The sequence below is a fragment of the Corvus moneduloides genome, chromosome 10 (genome assembly GCF_009650955.1).
Source record: "Corvus moneduloides isolate bCorMon1 chromosome 10, bCorMon1.pri, whole genome shotgun sequence".
Classification (NCBI taxonomy): Eukaryota; Metazoa; Chordata; class Aves; order Passeriformes; family Corvidae; genus Corvus; species Corvus moneduloides.
The window spans coordinates 9,241,686-9,261,647 of record NC_045485.1 but is presented as its reverse complement, the minus strand read 5'-3'; the positions used below and the strand labels follow the sequence as shown (position 1 = coordinate 9,261,647).

The 19,962-nt window shown below is 42.4% G+C and overlaps 1 protein-coding gene across 3 annotated transcripts; it reads right to left on the bottom strand.

The window, feature by feature from the left end:
• Positions 1-300: 300 nt before the first annotated feature.
• Positions 301-19,141, bottom strand: LOC116448983 (guanylate cyclase soluble subunit beta-2-like). Of its 3 annotated transcripts, XM_032120083.1 has the most exons (16): positions 18,602-19,141; positions 17,760-17,833; positions 16,760-16,854; positions 16,406-16,566; positions 15,903-16,002; positions 14,574-14,794; positions 14,382-14,487; positions 13,281-13,384; positions 11,589-11,805; positions 9,704-10,024; positions 8,847-8,995; positions 6,475-6,621; positions 6,048-6,202; positions 4,323-4,537; positions 4,117-4,239; positions 301-3,401 (listed from the first exon to the last, which is right to left on the bottom strand). In XM_032120083.1, exons 1-16 carry the CDS (start codon positions 18,887-18,889, stop codon positions 3,250-3,252), a joined length of 2,628 nt encoding a protein of 875 aa, XP_031975974.1. In that variant the 5' UTR covers positions 18,890-19,141; the 3' UTR covers positions 301-3,249. The 3 variants fall into 3 exon arrangements, 2 of the variants coding, with proteins under 2 accessions (XP_031975974.1, XP_031975975.1); XM_032120084.1 differs by lacking the exon at positions 18,602-19,141 and having other exon boundaries at positions 3,250-3,401; positions 17,760-18,553; XR_004242183.1 differs by lacking the exons at positions 301-3,401; positions 4,117-4,239 and having other exon boundaries at positions 4,441-4,537; positions 6,048-6,180.
• Between the last annotated feature and the right edge of the window lie 821 nt (positions 19,142-19,962).

The following is a 19,962-nucleotide window of genomic DNA, read 5'->3' as shown; positions in this document are numbered from 1 at the left end:
TGAAAAATCTGGTCCCTGGACCTTTAAGGTACCCAAACTTTTACAGTCAAGGTTTTAACACCAGATTTAATGGGGTTTGGGAATCCATATGCTTTAGAAAGCTTTCAAAATCTCAACTTTAAATTTTTCTAAGCTTCAGCTTCCATGAAGCAGCAGTTCTCTTCTCTCACCCTTTTTGTGTCAATTCACTGTATATACATGAGTGACACAAAGACTGTGCACTTTTGTAGGCCTAGAGGAAAAAGAGAACAGAAAAGGTGGAAGGGAAAAGGAATCAAAGTAGTCATTGACAGATGGCAGTCAGTATATTAATGAAAAGATTTATTTTTGAATTATATTTTGCAGACTTTAGCAGTGCCTACAGATTTAAGAACACATGATGATGCACAGACACATTAATTTTTAGAAGCAGTTGTGCAGATTTGACCCAGCTCTGCACCTCCAGGAGAACCAGATTGTAGCAGATGCCACAGAGCACATCATTTTTACCACAGTACAGCATGAAGTGACTTACCATGGAGCACTTACTGGCAATTAAAACATTCCAATATTAAACATCCATAGATTGTTCAGTGCAAGAAGGGCAGGTTTAAGCAAAGTGAGTGTTAAAGGACAGAGAGATACTGGCAGCAATTAAGCCATGATTCTTTTCTTTCTTCTTCCCAAGATGATCCATACAAGTTCAGAGGAGCTCTGGGCTTCTACCTAAAACTACTCTGTAATATATCTATATTAAACCCCAGAATGTATACCAGACCCTATTCATGGATGGCCAGACTGGTTGGACCATTTCCAGCTGGAAATTCTTTTTTTCAGAGAAGTGGCCAGTGCTGTTCAGCCACACAGGTGTGGGACTGCAAGAGCAGCAGAGACAGAAAGAGCGTCCCTTCTGTGTTCACACTGGCCACGGAGAGACGTAAACTCCTGTGTCACACTTTTGCTTGGGACTAAAGTGGCTTTATATCTCCACAGCAAATGCCAATAATGACAGAGTCCTCCACTGCCATTTGTTAATGATGTGTTCTCCGTTCCATCAGCATGACTAGTCAAGAGTGCTGAAACACATCTCTAGGCTGGAGACACAAGTCTTGTCAGAGCTCCTTCTTGACTTCAGTCATTGGGACAGTGCTGATTTAACCTGTACTTCACTTTTACATCGTTGTGAGTGAGAGAGAAATTGAGTATTCCCATTCTTCCGGAAAGTCTTCTTAAAGCTATGGTCGTAGTACAGAAACACAAAAAAGCACTGGGACAATGGAGAGGCATTACCAGGGGTGAAGGTGATATTGAGATTGTGTGTCTGAGGGTAGCACAGAGTCCAGTGTTTGAAATCTTGATACCCAACTTAGCAATTATAACCCTCAGATGCAGCATCAACATACAGTAGATTTCTCCCTTGCCAAAATAATGAAGAATACCTAGATAACAATATCCAAATAAATAAATAAAGCTTTCCATTCATAAAATTGAACTCCCTCAATGGTGCTGCTCAGCTGTATGGTGGAAAGTCCTCCTGTTACAGGGTGTGCCTACAACAGCATTTCAGTCAGTCAGGAGTACACTCCTGAGTGAATTTCCTGCTCAAAGCTACTCACCATACTTTGTTTCTCGCTGTAAAGTGGTCTCACAGCACGAGAATGGATTTCTTCTGGATGAAACTAAGTCAGAGGATGTGCTTATGAGGTGCTCCAAAAGCTAACAGGTATTATTGCATGGGACCACACCTAGCAAATCCCCTGAACACCTCTGGTGTGGAGAACAGCACTGATGGTTTTACTCTGTGCATCCTCCTCTGCTGCTCTAATTGCACTAATTGCTCATTTAGACAGAGATCCTGGACTGTGGAGCTCCTGTCTCAGATTTGAAAAAAAAAAATCTAACCAGGTGAAATTTCATCTGGCTATAGCATAAAGAGGAGGAGATGCCTTTCATCAGTCTTAGCTCTCTGTCTGCTGTTTAAAGAGCTTTGTTCTGGCTGCAGACACAGAGGTGGAAATGTGATGCACCAGACTGTTAGAGAGGAGTAACATTATCACCTTCTCCAGTGAGATTTTGCTCAAAGTTCACATTAGTCTCATGCCTGCATCCTTAGTCGCTGAATCCACACCCAGAGGTAATAAATCAGTGTGCAGGGCACATCTTCTGTCAAAGTAACCCACCTACTCCAGGATCCATTTATAGGAGTGAGAGCACAATTTATGATGCACCAAATTATCTACAACCTTTATATCCATTGTATTTTTGCTCTTCTGTCTGAAATCCCTGACAGATGAACTTCAATTTTTCTCTGCTATTTCTGATCAGGTATAATTTAAGAGTACATCAGCATGGAAGTATTTCAGCTGAGCAGCCTCTGACACCAGGTGAGTAATGTTGATCTTGAATGCTGTTGTTTTCAATTATATTAGCAACATTAATTCCAGCACTGACAGTCTCCTTCTGCAGTCCTGAAATTTGTTTTTTTTTATTAGCTGGGCTGACAAAACGAGAAATAAACTTGAAACTCATTTGAAGGTCTCAAATAGGTTGTAGGCCTCGAACAGTCCTTCAGTGTTGTGACAAATCCGATGCTTTGTAACTCCACCATTTCCATGTCCTTCTATGCACAGCATGTATGGCTGGTTCAGAGATCACAGGTGCTCTTTTTTACTGTTGCATGCTATCAAGTAGATATTATTCCCTCCTCAGGATGCAAAAATATAGGTTGTTTTAGATCTATTCTGCACTTCTACTTCATGATGCCTTTACCCAACAAAAGACCTGTTAAGAGATGAAGCTGTTATTGCAGTTAAAATGTAGATGTAACTCTGCTAACCTTACATGGGGAAGTTGTTGGCTGTGCTGGAGTCAAGACAGATGGTCACTTCAGGGAATGTTTCTTTTATGGCAAGTGCTCATTTGAGTAGGAATATTTCTGGCTGGATGAGTCACCTCTTTCTCGATTGCTGCATCAGATACCAACACAAGATTTTTGCACAAGGGTATTCAAAGATGTGGCACAGGCTGAAAATGCATCTTCAAAGCATCTTGCAAGGGTTTCTTCCGCCACTGGGAGTATTATATGGCCCATGTAGATTGATTAAAAAAAATTTCCTCCACTGTTTTATTTTTACTGAAAACTGTGATGAAATGTCTTTTTTCTTTTTTTTTTACAAAATCATGTGGTACTCATATACAAAATCAGTCCCATAACAGCAAAATGCACAAAATCATAATAAAATTTCTCTGTTTAATGTAAAAGTAAGAAACTTAGAGTAAAGTGCAAAAATTAGAGCGAACATTTCTATTCTGTGGCTCTTCAGCAGCAGGTTTGACTCTTCCCTGGTTTGGAGGACGAGAACTATCATCTGCTTGCTGGTTGCCATGGAGACTCCCATCGCTTTTGGAATCACAAGTTTTGCCTGCAAGGAAACACGCCTGAAGTGTGAGTTTTTAAGGACCAGCGAGGTTTCTGTTTGTCAGCACACCACATACTGGATTAACTACCACATCTAAGTAGGTGGGAGGGAAGGCAGTAAAATATTTTCTAGTAATTAGTGACAACATATTTAGTCTTTATAAAATCCACAAAACACAGAAGTAGAACTACAAGACTTGCTGAATTAGATTGTTATGGCATCAAATCTGTTATCTTTCAGCATCAGCTGCTTCAAAGGAGAATGAACTTTGGTCACAGAATGAGCATGGCATTAAATCCTTCTGACTCCTGCAGCAGTCTGGCTTGAGGACTGAGGTCTCTCTTGAGTAGGTAAGGCTCCCCCATAACTACACTTTTTCTAGGAAAAGATGTGTACCTGAACAGTTCATGGCTCTGTCCCTGTGCAGAGCTGTCTAACGTTTATCAATTCTATTTGCACAGCCAGAAGGGCTCTGGGGTTTGACAGCTCTGTCAGCTTCTTTCTCCCTAGTGCACAATCAACACCTGGGATTGCTCCAAAGGTGAAATTTGTCTGGCCCTAAAGAGTGTGCAGAAGGGTGATGTGTGTATGTTGGCATGAATTTCTGGCTCAAGTAAAACAATAGTTATTCAGAAGACGAATATAAAGAACTTGTAAGATTAAGCCTCAGTTACTTCCTAGTTCTGTGGTCTTTGTGAGATGGTAACCAAATAACTACCTGTTAGATCTCCAACTTTCATCTGATTTCTTCTTTTGAAGCTGTTTTGTGCATCTGTGGGGCCATCAACATATTTCATTGCAATAGCTGGGGTCTGGTCCTTTTCTGGCTGAGTCTGAGTAGCTGAAAGAACAACACAAAAGGACATTTAATTGGATTGTATTAATGCTCATTTGTTCAAGGAAGAAAATATGTGTTGACTCTACCTGGCTGATGAGAACTTGGTATTGTTTCAGTCTTGCCTTCTGGAAGGGACTGAACAGATTCATGGCCAGAATCTAAATCTTTCATAGGCCTTCCCATAATCTCATTCTCAGTTGCAGATTTATTTCTAATGAGGAAGTATGTGTGCATTTTCCCTTTGCCTTTTACTTCTATTTCTCCTCTTTCAGTAATCTCAAAATTCTTGTATTTTAGGCACCTAAAGTATGAGAAGCAAAACGAACATGAAAATTCAAGACAAATAAAAGTGACACTGATGTTTTAAAAGAGCTGAGTGATCAAATCACAACAGTCTGGGGAAAAGAGTCTCAATTTGTGAACAACTCAGGATTTGTTTCAACTGTTTATTCAAGCCTGTTGTGCTTTCATAGCTTTACACATACAGCCTGATCAAAATTAATGGATCACGTAGTCAAATACTTCAGTAGGGTGGAGGGTTCTTATTGACCAGTAAATAGAACTTAAGAACTGAGGCAGCCAATATCAGCTAGACAGAATTATCCCCAGTCATTTCATCAGAGAAGGCAATCAGGTCCATCAAGCATGATTTACTTATTCTACATCCAGACTTACTTATTTTACATCCAGACTTGCTATTCCCAATTGCCTTTTTCATGTGTTCAAAAATGGCCATTTGATTTTCACTGGGACTGACACGAGGCTTATCAGCCTCCAGTTTCACCCTGTCCCCCTTGCCATTTTTCCATGCAGCTGTAGCATCTGGCTTTCTTCAGCTGCTACGGTGCTGACAGTCAGGGCCTTCCAAAGCTGACAGCCAGCAGCTCTGCAGTGCCATCGCCCAGCTCTCTCATTACCTCAGATCCCTTCTGCTCTCTCACATTTCTGTAGACTGAGGTGTCTCAAAAGACCCCTGCTCTGATCCTCTTCCAATACTTATAGTTCACCTACTCCTTGGACCCTGACTCTTGGTGCAGGGACCTTGAAGATCTCATCAATGAAGACCAAGGCAAGAAAGGCCTTGAGTAACTCAGCCTTTCTTCAGGGCACTGTCACTGAATCACCTGCCACAGCAGGTCCATGTGTCTGTTTATACTCTAACATTGCAGAAGCTCCTCTGACTGCCTTTGAACTTTGTTGCCCATTTCAGTGCCAGCTGAGTTCTCATTTTCCCAACATCATTCCTGTGTGCCCAGAAAATGCTGTTGCACTACTTCCTTTATAGTTTGTCTTTGCTTCCACTTTTGCACACAGATTTTATGCATACATAAAGTTCTTGAAAATACAGTATTAATTTTTTATGAACATGAGTTTCTGGAGAGTAAATTACAGCATGAAGAAGATAGCTGTGTATGCAGTTTATCCATAGTAAGTGTAAATAAAACTGTTTCACTACAAATTACGGTACTCAAAGAGAGAGATTTTAAAGCTTTTGTTAATAAACATTCTAAATGTTCTGATTGTCTTTCTAGCATCTACATCAATTTATCAGTACTTCCAACTAAGCTGTCACAATTTATTTTTTTTTTTAATATTTTGCTCTCTTGGATGGAGACTCTCAAACCTCTGCTTCTATATAAAAGTACATTTGGAATAAATAGAGAAAATCAAGCTCTTTACAAGCAGTGACTTTCCTTTACAAGCTGCTTAAATGAGTGACTAAGCACCATCTACACTGAAAGGTGCAGCTACCAAGGCAGTGGATTTCAGCACGGATTTGAACAGGTAAAGTTTCCAATGCAGTTACTCACTGATAGGCACTGGAGCTCAGGTGAATTTTGCTCGGGACACCGTGGCTCTCCATGCGGGAAGCAATATTCACTGTGTCTCCAAACAAGCAGTAACGAGGCATCTTTTCTCCAACAACCCCAGCCAAGACAGGACCTGTATGGATCCCAACTCGAATCTTTACAAAGACATAAAACACCCCCCAAAAATGTCACTTGTTATTTAACATCTTTCTTAATGCTATCCAGTTCATCTCAACACAACACTGGACACCAGTATGATATCAAATATCCACAGGGAGACACTCTTCATGAAAAATATGCCCATGTGGGCCTTGCCCAAAGCCACAGAGGAGTCAGAAGCAGCTGTTTGAGGTGCTGCTGCAATACATTAACCAGAAGCTCAGCACGAGAAGCAGACAGACACAGATGCACCTTTGTGTTGACTTACTTGGATAGGATTTCCAGAAATTGGGTTCTGCACTCCTTTGGCTGCCATTATCATGCCCAAGGCAAAATTAGCAACTCGCTCAGCATGAGTGGGTACAGGCACAGGGACCCCACCTACGACCATGTAGGCATCTCCAATCGTCTCCACCTTTAATTGAGAGGGACAAGCACATGAGCATGCCAGGTATATCTCACTCAGGTTAGTGTTTTGCTGTTCAGGGCTCTTCTTATCTGCACCAGCTGCCCCTTTCTCTTAAAAGATGTTTCCAGTCACTGAAAAGCTCTAGCACACGTGAGTTTCCTTGAGATGGAGATCCTTTCCTTCACTCCACACTAAAAATTTCAACACATTCTGTCCCTGCTCACTTGACCCACTTTAGATATCAGTGTGAGAGACGCTAAGGAGAAAGGGCTGCTGTGCAAGTGTCAGACTGTTTGCCTTCCTCTTATGCAGGGCAGACCCACATGCAGAGAGCTAACCCGAGGCACAGCCTCCTGAGCCAGGAGGTTACATGATAGATGAGTGATATTAATTAGCTCTAATTCACAATTGGTGCTAAAAGCGTATTTCTTATTTAGGAGAGATTTATTTTTTAAAAAGTCATAATAAAGCAAGGGAGCCTATTCACGGCTGATTATGATTAAGGGGTTCACGTGAAATTAAGGAACCTCCAATCTCCAGGATGTCACAGAACACAGTGTGAGCTAAGCAATTTGGGAGCATCCTTCCCTACAACCAGCTGTTTTCCCACAACAGCTGCAGCCTGTGACACATATGCTGAAGGGTTTGTCCTCCTTCAGGCATCCAGTCTCCTTGAAATACATGCAAAAGTAAGAGAAATACTTTGGATTTTGTTCCTGTATCAGAAATTTTGCTGGAAATAGAACAGACCTGTATGAAACAGGGAATTCTTTAATGTTTAAAACCCACTGTAAAAGCCTGTTACATGGTAATGAAATTTTTTTTACTGCTCTTACGAGACTTCACTGGCCATTTATCATCAGTAAACAAGAGAGCTTTTAGATTAGATTGATTGGCTTTCTTAAAAATTAACACCAATAGGACAGTGGAAACATAATGTAATATTTGGGTTTGTGCATTAACATAATGACTTAAAACTGTTCAGCACATTAATCTCAAAGAATGTGTTCCTGTCCATGCCTTCTATCAGATAGCCAAACCCACAGTGACGCCAGTAATTTTCTGTAACAAATTAAAAACAACTGTAAAAAGCTACTAATGCAAATAGATACCCTAATTATTTTTCAGCCATAGTAGAAGATTTAATTTAACAAGATTTATTCATAACTTTAGATGGTTTTAAGCTTGGGCCAAGTTTCTTTGATCAATGCCACTATTTCATTTCTTTTCCAATTCCCTGCAATAGTAATCTCATCCTTGCTTTCTGTACCCCAGTAACCTCCTTCAATATTAATAGGAGTTATATACAGGCATCAAAAGGAGATTATTATAGTGACATATCATTTACTCATGATGGATGATTTACATAGAATATGATGCTAATCTATCCTAAAATCTGTGAGCCATATCCTGAATGCTTCAATTATTGAATACGTATTCCTTGCCAAGGAAGAAATGCTTTTGATTTCCCAGTACAATTTATGTGGGATGAACTGCAAGCCTTGCCTGAGCAAGGAATGAACGAGATCTGGATTTCACCCTTTACTATTTCTGCCTTCCTCAATACTTAATGAGCTGGGAACAGACAGAAACTTAGGAACTGCTCTTCAGCACATCAAATCTGGTAACTCTGGAAGTGTTAATGACACTATTACAGTAGGCCAGACAGTGCTCTGATCTTTCCAGCACAGTTTGGAGATCACATGTACATTACAGCCTAGGTCTAATTGATGCTCTTTGGGGGTCAGCAGGAGATCAATACCATAGCTGAAGATCTCCATGAAATAAATAAAAGGTCTGGGTATTATCTGGGTATTGTTTACAATGTTAATTTCCACCAGAGTGACACTTAATGATAGTGACCTATTTACAAAAAGTTCAAATAAAGGACCTAGGAAAATTAGTCATGTTGGACAGGCATTTGAGATAGGAGGGAAAGAGATACGTGAAAAAACAGCCATTCTGGTATTAGCATTGTGGAAACAGACTTTAGTCTATGACAGAAGTTGCATTCCTGTCCAAAAATTTTAAACAGATTTAATCACACTTCCCCTTGTTTTTCAGTTTGTGTGGCCACTACAAATAGGTAATATTTTATGATTTATAAAAAATCATGCTGTGCTGAAGAGGATTTAAGTACATTTAAAAGCAAAAAAAAAAAAAAACAACCCACCAAAGCAAAACAAAAAACACAGCAAAAATTTCTACAGCCTTTTTTGAACAGTACCTACCTTGTACACGTCATGCACCGTGGTCAGTCTGTCAAATCTCAGGTACATTGAATTTAACATGAGAACTATCTGAATAGGCTCACATTGGGCACAAATGTTGGTAAAGGTCACCACGTCACTGAACAATACAGTGCACTCCTTGAACTCTCCTGTGAGCAGAAAGAGCAGTGGTTAAGTACTTGCAATGGCTGGACAATCATGGTATCTGTTCAAGACTTGTTTGCACAGATCATCCAGTGACCTATCAGTTGTAATATTCGTAAGTGGGTGCTGAGACGAAGGAGAAGTGTCGATATAGACTGTATCAAATGTAAGAATCATTGCACATCTCAACGCAGAGATCTGAATACATCATATACAGGATACACTTAGCTTGTTATCCTTAGTTTCATATATGTACTTACTAAAGGGAATTTAGGCATTTAATTGCTACGCTTAATAACAATGGGAATCATCATGATTCTGTGTTTACAGAGGTACTAAGAGAATAGTCTAGGAAACACCACTTTCTTCATTTCCTTCACTTCTGAGCCCTTGTTTTCCTGTATATCCATGTTAAAACCAAAATCTCAGATTACTGTTGATCACTGAATTTTTTCACTGACTGGGCAGCTACTATCACATTTCACCACCTAAAGAACAATACTGGCAAAGAGCTTCCAAAGCTTTCTTTGAAAGAATAGCCTAATTTTTATTATCAGCGAGATTAAGGGTCTGGGTCATCCTCCTACCCAAGAACGTCACCAAGTACAGAGGACTCCACAGCAGTGGCAAAGGGGCTGTGCCAGCACCCCAGTCTCTTTATCACCATCTCCGAATGCAGAAATCCCACATCCCAAATGATCCTGTTCATTCACCTGCCTCAACTCGCTTCCCCTCTTTCAGCTGGTTGGCCACGTGCTGGGGAAGCATGGCATAGAGCAGAGCTTCAGTCTTCTTCTTCTCTTCCTCCAGGTGTTTTGACAGGATCCTCAGCTCTTCCTTCTTCCTCTCCAGCTGGTTTGAGAGCTCCATCTCTGCCAGTCGCTGCTGATTGAGGAGAATCAAATCCCTGGTCACGTCGTGAGGGGCAATGTCTGCGATGTGCATCTGCCGCTCCTCCAGCTCATGCAAAGTGCGAAGCAAAGGTGAGCAGAGGTAGAGCATGCACTGAAGGGACTCCATCCACATCATCTGGCCTGTGGGGAACAAGTGTTGGCAAGGGTTTTCAGCAGTGTGGCCTTTCACACGGTGCTCAGCATTACTGGTGTTAATTTTAGGGGATGAGTTCCAAGGACAGTGGGTTTCTGTAGGGTCTGGATGATCGCAGGAATTTGTTTTCTGTGAATTAGGGGTGAACATTTTCAGAGGAGCTACACTAGGCAAATAACAAAATGCCAGGACCCAGGAAGCAGTCACTCCCTCACTGCAGGTGCTGGGCAGAGCCCAGCTGTGACTCAGGTCTCTTCCTCATGAGGAACCCCAGTGCTCACAATATCTCTCCTCTCCTTTCTGCTCCCTTCTGCATTTCCCCTCCTCTACTGCCTGGTCTTGAGCTGTTCCTGAAGCCAGTCAGTTAGAATCATGCACAGGGGAACTGAGACTCACAGTGATTAAGCAAAACATTTGAAGTTTAATTTCACAGCGCATAGTTTGTGTCCCAGTAAAGTCAATGGCACTTTCCTTCCTGGAAACTGGAGCTTTCCCTCACTATCATAATCTAAATAAGCAGTTACAAAAATGCCTGAAAGGTAAAAAGGATTTTTGGTGGGCGATTCAGTTTTTTGGTTTTTGGTTGAGGTTTGGTTATGATTCTGCTTTGTATATTATTATTATTATTATCTTGCTTCACAAATATCATAGGTTTCTAAACAGCAATCTAGAAATTCCTGTTTCTTTCTTTCTCCCTCACCTCATCCCCAGGGCTACTGGATGAACAGCTTTAAAAGTAAGAGGATTGAAACATCAGAAATACCATGTGAATTAACCCCCAAAGCATAAGAGAAAGTACAGTTGTACCCATGACTAGTCAAAGTTCCTTGTTTTGGTAGCATTACTTTTTTCAAGGTCTCCCTAAACCCTTAGTTTTTTCTGAATCTCAGGAAGACGACATTTTACACTCATTACATAAAGGTGAAAGGAGACAAGAGAAAATTAGGTGACATTACATAGCTCAGAAAAGCAAAATTGAAGTCACAGAACACTTAAAGCAAATGTCATTATAGTTAATTACACCAAGCAGAGGATCATCCCATATTCAGTCCTCTCAGTAAAAATAAAGCAAATACAGTATCTTCTTTGCTGAGATAATTTTAACTTGTAAACTCTTATGTGGCTTTGGGGGGGGGGGGGGGGTGTGAAGACAGAAATCAGAATCTGAAAATGTGCTACAAAAAATAAAAGCACAGAGAACTAATCTATTTTTAATCACATTTGAAATCCAGCCAGTAGCAAATAACTCCCCTCAAAGGCATAAATTAAGAACAAATAATGTATTCACATGTGGGTTTTGCAGCATCAGAAAACCACCATATTTCTAAGCCTTTCAAATAGGAGCAAAGTTGTTGTTTCTGACTGAAAGCCTTCAAAATCTGGTGAGGTGATAGCAGAATTTGTGTACAAGCATGTCATGTTTCTCTAAACAGAACCATGTAATCTCCTCTCCCAAAGGCTATTTATAGGACTTGAGTGAGGTCAGGAGTGCACCTCCGTGTAATTCCTGATTTAATATGAGCACTCGTGCTATTGAAAACAGTGAAGTACCTCTTAGCTCTAGCATTGGCCGTTCTTTCCATGACTCAGGCATCATCTCTCTTCTAGTCTGGAAAACAAATTGGCTGTTGATGAATTTCTGAATGCTGGAGATGGTAAAGGGTACTTCTGGGTGAACGATCCTGAAGTACTGATCCAAGCAGATGCCCATGGTCTGAAGGCCAGGTACAATCTTTTGAATGCTCACCCCAGCTTGCTTCACTTTGAGCTTAAAAAGAAAACATAGGCCATGTGTTACAATTCATGTCCCTTTGGGTTCAGACCAAGCTACAGCTGATTGCCGTTTATACATTTCCACACACTAAGCCTTGCTAGAGTATGTGGCTTATTTCTGAGCAGAATTTCTACCTTGTTAGTAGCTACTACACAGCTCTGAATGCATGCCCTTTATAGCAAGGCAAAGCCCCAGGAAAAGAATGTTGTTAATTAAGTGTTCCTTCCTGTCAATTGTGAAAAATCCCCAAAACTACCTGCTATTATCCCTGCTTGCATTTGTGTAGGCCTAACAAACAGGTAGCTGCAGGAGAAAGTTAGAGACACCAGAGTGTCTTGTATTCCAAAATGAAAATAACTGTGGCATAGAATGGCTTGGCAAATATTAATTTTCTAATAGATGCTATGGGTTACTTTCTCTTAACTGGGTGTAAAGGTTTAGTCATTCTTCTTTACTCTGCTGACCATATGTGAGCTCTTAAATTCTGCAGAAATGTTCTTCTCTGCTTGTCATCAGTTATTGAAGCTCTGACCCAGCTACCAGGAATGGGTGTAGGACTTGTCTTCTTTGCACACTAGTAATCTTATTAAATTATGCATAAAGTATGGCCCTCTTGAAAGGTTAAAGACGCTGTATTTTGGCTGATGTGGACAGTAGCACGAAGCAGGTTGTGTGCTCTGGAAATCTCGATCAGCATGATATCAAAACATGTTCCCTGAGGGGAATGTGGTCAGCGTTCTTCTGCTGTCCCATCCTCAGTTTCTCCTTTCTTTGCTCCTGTCTTAAGCCAATATTCTCTCCACCGAGTTCGGAGCAAGAGGAGCTGTGGCTTGGTGGGAACCCAGGCTAGCTGGGAACCATCCAGAGGGCAGCCCTGACAGGGGGCTGCAGAGTATGTGTGCAAAGGAGAGGAGACTCAATCCTGCCCCAGAAGGTAAAGAGATTTTTGGGTCCTAGATGGGGCTGCATGCTGCCTGATTTGGTAGGTAGCTGGGTTTTCCCAGCAGAAGCATGTCTCAGGAAGCACATTGAGCCTCACCTGCCAGCAGAGCCCTCAAAGCCTTGGGATAGATTAATAGGAGGAGAAGGGGACTAACTTGGCAAAGCCAATTTAAAGGATGGGACATGTCTCTGGTATATCCAGGGACAGGAAGGTGGCCAGAAACCTCGAAAAATTCTGCTTAGTATTTGGTAACAGATAGACTGCTGCAATAAACCTTGCTGGCATTTCTGCAGCTGTTTCAGACATGGTAAACTCAATAAATTCAAAGGAGATTCCTGTCTGCAGTGATCCAGAGAGAGAGTTGCTTTGTTTATTGCATGTCTCTGTACAGAGTACTTCTGCAAATCCTGTGAGTGTGCACTGCACACAGAGCACATGCAGCAGGGAACTGTAGGACAGTCAAAATAGAGGGAAATTACTACGAGGTTTATGCAAACTAAGGGCCCTGACCACATGCTTGTCCTACCTCTTTGTCAAAAACCATATGAAAAGGAAGTCCATTGCAAAATGTTTTTGTGTCAATCCAGAGGCTCTTGGGATAAACAGGATCAAATCCTCTCAGGAGCTTACCTGTGGCGATAAATGTATAGTCTTTAAATCAGGCTGCACCTCATAAAGCCCATCAGCATTACTTTTTGCCACTCAGTGAAACAGGACCCTAGATCATAATGACTGAAGACAAAGCACACAGTGTGTGGGCCCAGAAATGAGCACACATCTGTGCTAAATGCTCTGCCGTGTAATCCACAGCTGATTGGCAACTAATCTGAGTTGGCTGGGTGTTTAAAACTTAAGCACACAAAAACCACAGAGCACTAGATGCATGAGATTATGTGGAAAAAATAAGAATAGATTAACAACTGTAGATGTTACTCCTCTATGAATCTGCAGATGCCATAGCAATATGACACAGCTACATCCCACAAAAATGTGCCCAGAAGTGGATTTAATACACTTTGCCAGCTCCTAAGAAACACTTAGAGAAAAAAAAAAAAACAACATCTTGGCAATACTGAACTAGATTTTCATTCCTTCTGAAAAATTCCTTCCATTTTATAAACATATATAAACATCTAATATATAGAGGTACGAACGGAGATTGCTAGATTAGCAGTAGACTTTTGGTAGCGGAGGATGTAATTTGGCTTTCAAAATTTACTACAGTTGATAGTTTTGGAACGGAATAGTATCTACCGAGTTAAAAAACATGCTTTTAAATTCAGCATCTTAAACCAAGTGACACGACAATGAAGAATCAAATTTACCACACAATGGCATTTTATAGAAGAAGACTTTTCAGATGAAAGCCCTGTTTAAGAGACAAAAGTGACAGGTCATATTCCATTTAAGTATCTGTCATTACTAAGCATACTTATTATCTGCAATTTTTCTTTGATCATCAATGTCAAACTGAAAGAAACTTAACCAGAAACATTTTGAAAACTTGCAGAGGAAATATAAATGGTAACTTCAAAATGGATGGGTGGGTGGGGATAGGGAGGCTTACTGACTTTCTTGCTGAAGAGACTCAGAAATGATGACAAGCTCTCTCTGAACAATCGCTCACCTTTTCCTAATGTGATTATTCCTCTTAATGTTTTCCAGTGACTTTTCTTAACAGGACAAACAGAGTTTCCTCTGTCTCCATTTGCATTCTTGGCTTTTTCTAGGTCCTGTTGAAATAAATCCAAAGGGAAATTCAAAGGTGATTTTACTTTAAATATATTTTAGTAATATGCTGATATGAATATTAAAATACCTCTTTATTCAGTTGGTTCTCAAATTGTTTTTCAGAGTCAACAAGACATCGAGATGAGGAAGAAAATTCACTTCTTTCCTTGCATGGAAATAGAGGGGTTTGAGTGACAAGGAAAACAATATGTTCTTTTTTCCCGGTTCTTTCTTCTTCTTCTGTTTGATTGACTATTTTCATTGAAATCTCAATGTTAAAAAAATCCAGGGCTGCTGCACTGATGATTCCTGAAGAAGAAACAAAAGACAAGGTATTGCCAAGAACAAAACCTTTTCAATTCCCCTTTTAGAGGGCCCACAGTGGAATTTCACTGTTTCAGAAATCACTTTTCCAAAGGACTCTGGAAGAAGAAAGCAACCCATGTCGTTCTTGCTACCGTTGCCATGATGAGAATATGCACACAGGAGGTCAGCTTTAAAGATACTGCTGCTTTTGCCTTGGCTGAGGACAAATGCTTATTTTCACTAGGAGCAGCCCAGCAGGATCTCTGAAGAATGTGTTCAAGTAGCCATAGAGCAATAATATGAATTCCCATTAACCCAAAAAGTGCAGGGAGTCTAAAGAAATTCTGCTATACAATCTATTTCAATCGCTGAAGAATATTATATTTTGAAAGGAAGGAAATACCTTTCATGCAGATGCAAAATCAGTTTCTCATCTCTGATTAGGTATTAGGCAAAATACTGGACAATGACATCAAAAGCTCTGTCTGACATTCCAAATATTTCTGTGCTTTCAATATTAAATGAGTTTTGACAAAGGGGGAAGTTCTGATGAACTTCTAAATTCAGCATTATTTATGAAAGAAAGGAATATGATCTTCTCTTACAGACCTATAGCTGTCCAATCCTTGCACAATTACAGCTCAGGAGATTCTGGTAAATTCGGATAAAAGATTCAGTTTTGAGCAGGGTTCAGTAGGAGTTTCACAGATTGGATGTACTACAGGGTGGATGACTGTCTTGAACTCAACTAGAATTTCTACTTCACTGTAATTTAAAAAGCACGAGTCACCAAGAATTAATAAACAGTTAGACACAATACACTTCATGAACTTTAATTCTTCTTCCAGGGACGGAATTCTATAGCAAGAATGGACAATTACAGCCCGGGTTGTCATACAGTACATTTTGATGAAAGTTATTGGGAGCTAGGAGTGATCAGGCAGTAGGGAAATACTGAGTTCAGGTGTCTGGAGACCGAACGCTGCCACGCTTCAATTCTATGGCCAGTCCTCATCTGAAAAAAGATACTGAACTCTGAGTGCATTTGCAAATATATGATTATTCTGTATATATATTGCATTGATCTGTACTCTGCATTTTGTCTCATTACCTGGCACAATATGGCACAGACCTCTTCTGTCTGAATAGTAATGTAAATTCATTGACCCATCTTCATTCTTTTCCACTCTAAAAGATGGTGCATTCATCTCCTGAGGAAAAAACAAACAAAACCAAACCCAAAACCTCAATATCTTTTTCTGAAAAAGACTACTGATGGATTCTACTTTGATAAAAGCATCTCATGCCTTAATAACATAAACTGTAATATGAATAAGCTGAAAAACATAAAATTAAATATTCTCACCTGTGAAGGAAAATCTGCTATGCTTTAAAGCCAATGTACCAAATAATACCTAATGTTGAAGACTAGTCAAAACTAATCATTTTTAGATATTGTCCTAACATTTCGGAGTCATCTGTCTCAGAACGTAGGAGAACATGCTTTGGTGATTTTTTTCATTATTTATTCACACCTAGGAGATGCTGTTCCTTGTGTTATGAACTCTGGCAGAGTCCATCCATACCTGCTCAGCAGTTACTACTCGGACTTGCCTGGTAAGAAAGGGACAGGTAGCTGTGCAATGCATCCAGGTTCTCTATGAACTCATAGAGATTTCCACCCAGTGTCCTCAGCATGTGGTCATAGCCTGAGCGCTTACAGAATTCAAAGAAATACTTTCCAAACTCGCTCAGAACAGTGTCAGCAGGAACACCTGGCAAAATAAAGATGCCTTAAGAAATAAGAAAGGTTTGCAAGTTCTTGCAATGCTGTCAGGTGGATTAAGAATGAAGGCAGAAAATTTGCAATACAGGGAAGACATTCCCAAGGGCACAGGAGACAAAACCTGGGCTGCAGTCTCAGGCTTGACCCAGGATGGTTCATTTTTGAGGCATGCTAGCACATACCTAATACTTTGCAGGCTTTGTCGACGAGCTGCATTGTGATCTCATCTTTGTAAACCTCAAAAGTCAAGAAAGAATCCTGGACTCCAGCCTGCAGCCTAAAGCAGAGAAGACAATATTCTTGTTTCAGCAGTGCTGGAAATACAACACGCTTGGGTGACCCAACTGGCATTTCTTAAGTACTGTTTGCTGTGAATGCAAACACTACTTCACCTAATGATGTAAGTTTAATATTAAATTGCTTTAAATTAATTAAATTGCTTTAACATGGCTGAATGGCGGTGTCCACCTCTCCATTTCTGCTTTTTCACATTATGGTAAAACTCTATCAAGGATTAGGACATCTTACTGTGGGGTGCTAGAGCAAGTGGACTCTTAGTTTGTCTTCTGGTCTACTGGCTTGTCATTCAATGTGGCCACAATATCCAGCTCTTTGAGGCTCCCCAAACCTGCTGATTTTTTTATATTGGCTTCAATGGATAATATATGTATGTATCTAAATATCATTTATGTATCTTGGAAATACTACATAGCTCATAAAGACAAGACAAAACCAGAGATGATACAAGGCCAGATTGAATGGGGCTTTGAGCAACCTGGTCTAGTGGAAGGTTCCCTGCTCATGGCAGGGGAATTGGAACCAGATGATGTATGATTTAGCTGCTTTTCTGAGAGTAGTGGAATTAAACTGACTTTATATTAAGGATGACATCTTTTCAGTGTAATTACTTCTCGATATTGTCATGCTGAGCCAGTGAGTCTATTGCAAAATTGTCTATAAGACTAAATGTCATCTTTAATTATCTGATATGACAAATTAATTGGGACAAATTAGTATCAGAGGATGAAGTGTTACAAGGCAAGAAACTGTCCCTCTTAGTTACTCCTAATAATTACTTGAGATACACATCAGCTACCATTTACCAATGAGAAATTACATCCTCTGTTGCTGAATTCCTGTGCATTTTCTTTCAACGCACTACGTTTATTGGCAACACATTACCTTAATTTTTCCCATGTTTCTTCGCCATACTTTTCAACCACCAAAGACTTCAGGCATGTGTTTATAAATCCATACTGCAAAAGCAAATATATGAACATGGAAAAGACCTACTGGTTTTTCAAGTGCTGCCCCAACACACCACTATTTTGTATTTCAGATTCCTCTGCTAATTTTATATTGCAAGAGAGAAAGTAATAATGCTTGACGGCCTAAAGAGAAAGTAATATTGTTTGACAGCCATTGTATCTTTCAGTAAACAGCGCAGCCTATTCCTCAGCGTTTCACAAGCATTCAGCAGAAGAGAAGACACAGCCAACGCTGTTTTGCAGAGAAGGGCCCGAAGCCCCGCCGGCCGGGGATGCGCTGTGCCGTGGCTGCGGCCGGAGCTCGGCGCTGCAGCGCGGGCACAGCAGCCACGCACGGCTGCCGCATCTGCGGAGACTCGGCCGTGCCGCGACTGCTGCGGTTCTGCCTTAGCACTGACGGACCCGCCACTGGGGATCGGGAAACGCTAAAAGAGCGGCCCGAGCAGCGCTGTCAGAGCGGCAGCAGCCGAAGGATGATACGGTCCGAATGCCCCAAAGCCTGCGGGTCAGCACCCTGTCCCGACACGGCGGCAGCAGGCGCTCAGCCCCTGCTCTCAGGCTGGCAGAGGCTGCCCGTCTGTCTGTCCGTCTGTCCCCGGCAGGAGATGCCTGTCTGTCTCCGGCCGCAGCTGTCTGTCCACGACAGGAGCTACCTGTCTGCCTGTGTGTCCCCAACAGGAGCTACCTGTCTATCTGTCGGCCCCCGGTAGGAGCTGTCTGTCTGTCTGTCCCGGCCCGCCCCGCCGCCCCGCTCACCATCCTGCCGCTGCCGCCGGTCCCGCTGTGTTGCCCGCTGCCGGCCCGGAGGGCGGCGGCCCGGCCAGGCCCGGCCCCGCCGCGCTCGCCCGCGGCGGTGACAGCCGGTGGCACCCGGTGGCACCCGGTGGCCGCGGGCACGGACGCGCCGCCGGCGCTCGGAGCGGCCCCGAGCGGCGCGGTCCCGGGTCCCCTCCGCGCCCCCCACGGGCTCGGCTGTTTTCCGCAGAAGAGGCGCGTTTCCCGCAGCTGTGGCTGTGTCGGGAATTGAGTGCTGCCGAGGAGCATCCCGGGGCCACGGCATCGCCGGCACGACGGCAGCTCACGGCACGTCCCCCGTCCCGGTGCCCGCTGCCCGCTGCTGGAGCCCAGGCAGGACGTGGTGTGGTCAGCCCCAGCTGGACACTGCCTGGCACGGCCGGGATCATCGGGTCCCAACCTCCGGAGGGCAAGGAGCCGGGAGAGTGGCAAGGAGGTTTCTTGCCAAGGCTTTCTTAGAACTGCCCTTAGCAGAACAGGAGCAGAAATGGTGGAGTCAATAGCCACCCTTACCCAAGGACAGGAGGTTTGTGGGGAGAAGCAGCACTTTCCGTTCTACTGCTACCAAGCTGTGAGTTGCTGCCAGAGGCCTGACAAGAAGCAGGAGGTGAAGCTCCCTGCATGTGGCTGCCATCATCCAGGCTGTGTCTGCAGCCACCCAGCCTGTCCGACAGGAAAGGACAGCAGCAGGGATATTAACAGGAACGCAGTGATTGGTGTTAGGTGCAATGAATTCATGGGGTTTGGTGCTTGGCAGAGTTACCTCATTTCCTACGTTTATTTTTTAAATAATTGTTTGTAGAGTGAGAGATTTCAGTGATTTGAGAGTGAGTCTTGAGGGGACACAATGAAGAACTATTTGGGGAAAACCCCTCTCCCCTTGATAAAGATGAGCTTCTGTCCTCCATCAGCCAAACTGGCACAGGCAGCCCTGTGGGTGCTGAAAGCCCTGTGTCACCCACCTCATTGCTGCTGTTTGGTGCAGGTTGTGGGATGCTGTAGGGGATTGTGTTTCGAGCCAGGGCTCTGTGCCTGTCTGGCAGGGAGGGTTTTGCTCTTGGTGTGGTGATTCTAAGGCACTGTGCTCGTGGCTCTGTCTCTGATCCTCAGCCCTCCAGTGCTGCGTGTGTTCAGCAGGCACATCAAAATCTGGGTCAAAGCCCTACACCAAGCACAAGCGCTGCTTTTTGCAGCCCTTCCACAGCCTCCTCTAAACTCCCCTCAGCCTTTCTGTCCCACACAACCAGTGACTCTCCTGTGACATCACCAATAATAAACTGGGTATCTTCTCAAAAGCTGCCTCTTGAGCCAAAGCCTGGTGG

Coding starts and splice junctions, on each gene's coding strand:
- LOC116448983 (XM_032120083.1), bottom strand. CDS start 18,889: ATGCTCCTCGGCAGCACTCAATTCCCGACACAGCCACAGCTGCGGGAA. Junction 17,834..18,601: donor CCGGCGGCAGCGGCAGGATG/GTGAGCGGGGCG, acceptor TTGCTTTTGCAG/TATGGATTTATAAACACATG. Junction 16,003..16,405: donor ACCTGTCCCTTTCTTACCAG/GCAAGTCCGAGT, acceptor TTTTTTCCTCAG/GAGATGAATGCACCATCTTT.